General features: G+C 36.1%; 1 protein-coding gene across 1 annotated transcript; it reads right to left on the bottom strand.

Annotated features, from left to right (window-relative positions):
* Positions 1-408: 408 nt before the first annotated feature.
* LOC145059522 (uncharacterized) lies at positions 409-1234 on the bottom strand. Its single transcript, XM_079007368.1, has 4 exons — positions 1201-1234; positions 1056-1129; positions 819-954; positions 409-746 (listed from the first exon to the last, which is right to left on the bottom strand). The coding sequence occupies exons 1-4, from the start codon at positions 1232-1234 to the stop codon at positions 409-411; spliced, it is 582 nt and encodes a 193-aa protein (XP_078863494.1).
* Positions 1235-8057: the final 6823 nt, after the last annotated feature.

The raw sequence follows: 8057 nt of genomic DNA, 5'->3' as shown, positions 1-8057 counted from the left end.
CAAACAAAGATGTTTACCTTTTTAGGCACCCAAGTACACCATCTAGTAGAATTAGCATTAGAATCAAGAACCTTGAAATCAATCCATTAACTTGTAGATAAGAAAGAGAAAGACCCATCATTTGCTAAGGTCCAAACTCAAACGTCATGGCCTAGACCACACCAAAACCCACCAAGCATATTTAATAAGTTATGTAATTGATTTTGAACAACCCCTCTTCTAAGTCACCTAACCCAGTTCCATTTCCATCCTTGGGGGGTACATCGATCGACACACTACATTCTAAGTTTAAATCATCCTTCACTAACCTTGGAAATTAATCTTTCAAAATAATACCACAAAACAACCTATCTTTCCAAACACTAGTATTAGTACCATTCCCAACTTTTTGATACAACACATTGTAATCTACCACCTGTTTTCGTGGAGTTTGCGATCAGCAACCAAGATCTTTGTCCAAGGACTATTTCCTAAAAATTTCTTCCCATTGCCTTTAAAACCACCCATGTCTCTGTAAATAAACTTGATAACTTCAATCCATAAAGAATTCATCGTGGTGAAGAACCTCCATTTCCATTTTAGAATAAGAGCTAAGTTGAAACTAACGAGACTACCAATGTCCAAGCCACCATTATCACATCTCGCCATAACCAAACTATATTTCACCCAAGAAATTTTTTGATTATTACTCGAACCACCCCAAAAAAATCTAGCACGTAAGGCCTCTAAATCTCTAGCCACCAACACTGGCATCACAAATAAGGAAAAGTAGAAAATACATATAGATCCAAGAACAGTTTTTAAAAGCATGGACCTACCTCCAATTGAAAGAGTGTTAACTTTCCAATTAGAGAGTTTCTTTCTGAACTTATCAAAGAGACGATCCCAACCTTTAACACGAGCCATCTTATCACCCACTGGAATCCCAAGATAAATGAAAGGAATTTTTCTTCTCTACAACCAATTAAAGACGTAAGAACTTGTACATCTTCAAAGGGAACACCAACACCAAATAAGTTTGATTTTGCCAAATTAAGTTTCAGTCCCGAAGCTACATAAAAACAGTTGAGAACTCCCACTAGATTCTCGACATTTCTCCTAGACCCTTCCCCTGAAAATAGGGCATCATCTACATAACAAAGATGGATATAATGGTGTTAGTTGTACCCAATTTAATGCCCTAGTACAGAACCAAATCACCTGCATATTCCATAGCCACATTAAGCCCTTCCATAGCCAAAATAAAGAGAAAATGAGCTAAAGGATCTCCTTGTCTCAATCCACGAAACAATTGAAATTTCTTTGTAGATCTCCCATTTAGTAAGACAGAAGATCTAACCTAATGAAGACAAGCTTTAATTCAGTCGCACCATGTAGGAGGGAAGTTCATTAAACACATCACTTGGTTCAAATAGTTCTAGGAAATAGAATCAAATGCTTTCCAAAAATCGATTTTCAACACCATCATAGTCTGTTTAGTTTTTTTAAACCAATTCACTAGTTTGTTGGCCATCAAGGGACCATTTATGATTTGCCTTCCATTGATAAAAGCAATTTGTTCACTACTAACTACTGAATCAACAACACTAGCAAAATGAAGAGTTGGAACTTTAGCCATAATCTTATACTGAACTCTAATTAAACTAATTGTTCTGAAGTCGCCAGCTCCAATGAGACCAGAAGTTTTCGGGATAAGGGTGATAAAAGATGATTTACACCCTGAAGAAAGAAAATCTCTTCCTAAAAAATCAGCCACAAATTTCAATAAGTCGCCTTCCCAATAACGTTTAATTAAATCAAAATTAAACCCATCCAGAGCCTTATCACTACCACAGAACCAGACTGCCACCTTTAACTCCTCCATAGTGATGTCCCTGATCAAAGCTGCAATAGCTTCATCCCCTAGTTTTCGAAACCTGCCATTTAGATCTCCAATTCGGAGATTATTAACATCTTTGAATTTATCCCTATAGTAATTATAAAAGATACTTTTAACTGAACTTGCATCTGAAATCCATTCACCATCCTAATTAATTCCTTTGATAGCAATCTGTTTTCTTTTGGGTTTTAAAATACCATGATAATATTTTGAATTTTCATCTCCCTCTATGCTCCATGTAATTTTTGCTTTTTGTTGTAAATCCAAGACTTCTTCTTTTTTTTCAAACCGATACAAGGCTTCCTTTATACTTTAACGATCCTTCTTCTCTTCCTCAGTTGCAAAGCACTTGTTAATTTTAACATCATGATCACGCATTTTTAATTGTAAAGCTTTCTTTTCTTAACATTTACTTATCTTGATAATATCCCACCATACCTTGAGATCTTGCTTTAGGTGCTTAAATTTAGTCTTAGGTTTAATATCTTCGAATTCCACGCATGTATTTTCAGTTTGATCCCAACTTTATTTAACTTTTTTTATCAAAAGTATCTTCTTCCATTCAAGAGTTAAAGAGCCTAAATGGATTAGGGCCATAATCCTCCACGTCCTCTTTGAGACAGATGGGTCGGTGATCCGCAATGTTATTATTTAGAGCAATTGCACTAATTTCAGGATAAGGAATCCTAACACCTTCCAAAACCAAAAATATAGCTAGCTTACTCATTTTTTCACCATCTTTACTCACCCTTGTATACGCAAGGCCTCCCATCGCAACTTCTTTTATACTTGTATTTGTAATGAAGGAATTGAAATCATATGCTTCTCTTTGAGAAAAAAACACAGCCCCGTCTCTTATCTTGCCTCCTTATTGCATTAAAATCACCAAAAACTATGTAATCACCATCATTAGAAGCCATGAAATGTTTAATGTAATTCCAAAGCTCTCTTTTTTCACATACAAATGAGGGGCATATGTATCAATCATGAAACAATGAAGTTTGGAATAAACCCATTAACCTTCAACAATTATCACACTTTCACTACAAACAGTTCAATGCTTAAGGAATGTAGCAAGATCCCACATGGATATAAGGCCTCCCGACAATCCCTAGCACATGAGACTACAAAAATCAAAGTTAAAATTACCCCCAAAGACTTCTAAGTTCGAACATATCCACCTTTTCCACTCTAGACTCTTGTATACCCAAGAAAGTTAATGCATGAACACTACACAAACCTGAAACATTTCTCCTTTTGACAGCATCCCTCACTCCACATATGTTTATGGACATAACATTTATTTAATACCTTCTAAGCTCTTAATTCTTTAAAGGAGTTCTATTCTCGTTTCATTGCATCTCTGCATGTCATAACCTAACATCTCACCAATCTCTACAAATCTTCTCATTTTTTCCGCTACTTCTTTTACATCTTCTTCATGATTGAGTCCATTTAAATTGTCAACTAACTCCTGCTTTTTGGACCCCGAAAAGGTGGAGAAAGAAAATTTTGAGATCTTTTTAAAAGTTTTATTATTGGAGGATTTAGTAGAGAAGGACTCCACAGACTTGTTATACATGTTTGAATCTGTCACAAAATTCTCATTTTGAGATCTAACATCGTAGCCTTCCTTTTGTGTTGATTGTGTTTCATTTTTGTTAGGGTTAGCTCCATTATGCTCCATCATTTGCTCCTTTTTAACTTAATCAACCCAAGTGGTTGTTTTTGATGGGTTTTGAGAACTATAACATCCTTATGGTTCACATACAACTCTAATGCTTTGGATCTAAGTTTTCTCAAGTTATACATGCAATAAAATTATCCAAAGCATGAAACCTACAAGTAGCATACAACTTTGATATTTGAAACATAAAAACTAGTTAGATGAATACCTCTTTGTTGTAACTTGTAGAAATTGACCTTTCAAGAGCTTAGCACCTCAAATGTGATGCCTCAAATGAGTCATAAACACTACCAACAATGGAGGATAAGGAGAGATAGGCTAAGAGGCACACAAAAATGTCTAGGGTTCTTCTTGGAACTCGTGGGGCCTTTTTGGTTAATGTGACCTACGTCCATGGGCAGGAGGGGAGAGTTCTTTTATTTCAGAGCTCTCAAACAGAGGTTACAAGTACAATTACATAGAGATTTGCCTAACACTCAAGAAGTCAAGATACAAAATGACCTAGCAAGCATCCCTATTTATACTTGAGGGATCGGACCTAAAACCCTAATGGGACAAGCCTATTGGCCCATAGGCCCATTAAAGGTGTCAACCAATCACAAACCGCCATGAAGCATCTTCTGGAACATTCATCCATGTCATATAACTCATGAGCATCAGCAACACACATGCTGGAGCACCTTGTGCCATATTGGAGCAACATGATGTATAAGTGGCGCATCATGAACACTAAAGGCCTAATAACCATCATGTTGGCACAATATGGTGTAATCCTTGAGCAATAACAACTTCTGAGCATCCTTGAATGATCTTGAGCATCATAGAGGACTTCATAGCATACTTGGCTCATCAAGGACCAAGATGGTCCAACTTGAACCATCATGGCACAACAAGGATATGGATGGCGCAAAATACTTCAAGTATGGCACAAGAACATCAAGATTGGAGCAACAATAACACCTTGGAGCAACAGGAACATACATGGAACAACAAGGCCATGCATGGCGAAAGATCATACTCCATGGCTCGACAGTAATACCTCATGAAGCAAGAGGGATCCTTATGGAACAAGAGAAACCCCTCATGGCATAAGAGAGAGCATAATGGCACAAGAAGGAATGCCCTTAGCGCAACATCATCCTTCTTGACCCATCCCTTCAACATATGGTGCAACAAGGTTCCTTTGTTGCTCGATATCACTCCCACGTGCTCTAAACCTCTTATAGTTGCTCCAAACCCCCTTCTATATGATTCGTTCCTTTGGCACTTGATACGTTCCTTTGTTAAACGATCCATTCCTTTCTCAGATGATCCGTTCATTTGTCACATTCTCCATGAACCTCAAGTGCTCCATTTAGTTCCATGTGATCCAAATGCTCCATGAAGATGATCCAAATGCTCGAGTCACATTTAACAGATACCTTGGAAAGAGTTTGGAGTTCTCCTTTCATTGACATTCGGCATGCCTGGGTTTGACCTTGGAATATGTTCTTGATCGCCGTCTAATCTAGGTGAGATGAAGACAGATGAGCGACAATGGCCAGGGAGCGCTCCAACAGTATCGATTTGAGCTAGATGAGAACATAAAGATCTCTTTTATTTCATAGTTGGTAGTCTGGATTAGGTTCAATGCTGGGAGAATCGGTGGGAGATCGACACGACAGGTTTCTTCAAGTGGATATAGGGCTAGCACAAAAGAGTCTAGGTCAAAGGTTTGTAGGGCATAAATTATGGTGGTACACCATAAGGAGTAATTTGATGCAAATCGAAGGTATCTGGAAGGTGGAATTGGTTGCAAAACCAAGGATGTTTTTGTTGTTGGCCATCGACACAGTGAGGTAAGAAAAAAACATCCCTAAGTTCTTGATACCATAAAGACAAAGAGAACAATTTAAGGAATGAATGCTTTCTATATTTTTGTGTATTTTACAACAAATACATTTAACGTATATAGAGAATTAACTATAACTAACTCCTGAATAATAGCATAAGACTAGGTACATATATTGACTAAAACTACTTATATACATGTGATGTAAAATGTGTGATAAACCACAATGACCGTTATTACTACCCAATAAATTTTCCCATTCCATCCACTATTTTTATCTAGGAGATCATGAACTAAAGGAAAATGACGACTAGTGAAGGCTTACCAGTCACCATATTTCTTCAAACGATAAAAGTATCGAAACAGCGGTACACTCAAATGTATACAAGAAGACACACATAATACCTCAAAGGAAATAACTTTTAAAACAGTGTTGGGACATATTTGTATTAGATAGACACCATACAAACGTAACACTTGAAGAAAGAAGGAGCTAGGATGAAGCCTCAAACCACAAACAAGATGCCATAGGTGAAACCCTACTTTGCCTACCAGATGTTCAAGAATAGACGAAGAAGAGGGCAGCAAAACATCATGTATAGTAGACAGGTGGTGCTCTTAAACATACCAGTTTAAAGTGAAGTTGTCAATGTTGGAAAGAATGGATGACTTGTCAAGGGTCATGGCAAAAAAGGATGTGGAAAAAGCGAGAAGTACAAAACAAAGAAGGTTCCAAAATCTCATTATCTAATATACAAAGATAAAGACCGGTTAAGCATTAATTTGGCAATCTAATCAACCAAATGATGTGACTAACCGACGACCAGCTACATTTAATGAAGGTTGTAAATGAATCATGTGTGATGATTTGATTGCCAAGAGCAATCATACCATTTTTACTCTTTAGACTGAGGGACTTAATGGTGTACCTGTGTCGACCAAGTAAGCAAATACTGAGAACATTCAAACTCAATGGCCAAAAGTATTATTTGTTGTGTAAGAATAAACCAAGGATCAATGGCAATTCTCATTTGGCGAAATCCTTAAAACAAACATATCCTAGGAAAGGTGCAACATACAAATACCCATAATAAACAAATATAAAGATGTACAAGGAAAATAGTTGTCCTTACCCGAACTATGAAAGAAATCAGGTAAGGACTAGAACTAACCTTCCTTTGGAAGCCTGTAAAATCAAACATCACCAAAGGAAAGAGGTAGAGTTTTTCTGTGATAAACAATCTTACAAACTTCATATTCGACATCTAATTTAGGCATCGGAGAGCAATATCGGGGTCCATCCCTCGGTAGTGCTTTCTAACCTAGCTTTTATCTATTTTGCAGCGTGCCTTACTGCTTGGGAATTAGGAAAGTAGATGACCTGAGAACTAATTAGGTGTTCGGAAGGCCACATAGCAACTCCCTAATAGGGGGTTTCGGGATGGGACAGCCCTATCCCCCAACATAAATTAAAATGGGAGTTAACTCTTACCACATGCCCGCCCCCGTTTTTTTGAAAAAATACCCACATAGGAGATTGGGGTCCTACGAAACCTTTTGACATCCCTATTTAATGGATTTATACCAACACCACGAAATAGAAAGTAGATGACATCCCTATTTAATGGATTTATACCAACACCACGAAATAGAAAGACCAAACTTTATACAAAATACGACAACAAAAACGTTTTTTTGTAAAAGGTTGATGGCATTGTTGACCATACTATTCGTTTTGACTAAATTTGGTAATTATTCTTCTTTTCAAGTATTATAAGTCAACAAACTTTAAAAAAGAATCTTTATTGAAAAGGTAAAAGGTTGACAATGGTTACGTGGTATGCCATATGCCATTTATACCGATAAAACTTTCCCACATAAGATGTAGAGTCCATATGGTTTTTAGGTGTTGTCTGCTTTTTGTCTACATATCTTCTTGGCCTCTTTTGTCCGTGTCGTGCAGACCACGTGTAGACATTGGGTTTCGCAAACTATTTGTTTTTTGAAGGCTACATACCTAAAAAGGTATGTACATCATCTTCTTGACGCAAATGTTGACCAGAGTTTTCAAACCTCTTCAGACATCTTCTAGCCTAAAAAAACACATATATCTTTGTTTTTGTTAATTTAGATTTATTCTAACTTTATCTATGATAAACAACTTTTTTTTTTAAAAAAAAAAGTTTCAATACTTAAAGGAAAAAAAATTGACGACACAATCATAACCTTTTGTGACAAATTTATAAATAAAAATTTAAGAGTAAATTACTGAAATCGTCCATATGGTTTGGTTAAAATTGCACGTTTGGTCCCTAACTTTTTTTTACACTCGGATTGTCCCTGTGGTTTGATTTTGTTGCGTTTTTCGTCCTTTACATACATAAAGTTAGGAACCAAACGTGCAATTTTGACCAAACCATAGAGACGATTTTAGTAATTTACTCAAAATTTAATTACTATAATGGTCATTGGAGCTATATATATATATATATATATATATATATATATATATATATATATATATATATATATATATGAAAAAGAATCTTAATATTATCTTATATTTTTTGTGTTAGATTTTATAAAACATTATTTGATGCAATATCATTCATTTCTTGGAAGAAATATTTGTGCTCAATTTTAATTGATTTAATTGAGAA

Source organism: Lactuca serriola, chromosome 6 (genome assembly GCF_051521515.1).
Source record: "Lactuca serriola cultivar US96UC23 chromosome 6, Lser_US96UC23_V15, whole genome shotgun sequence".
Classification (NCBI taxonomy): domain Eukaryota; kingdom Viridiplantae; phylum Streptophyta; class Magnoliopsida; order Asterales; family Asteraceae; genus Lactuca; species Lactuca serriola.
The sequence above is the reverse complement of the archived record's forward strand: the minus strand, read 5'-3'. Positions and strand labels throughout refer to the sequence as shown.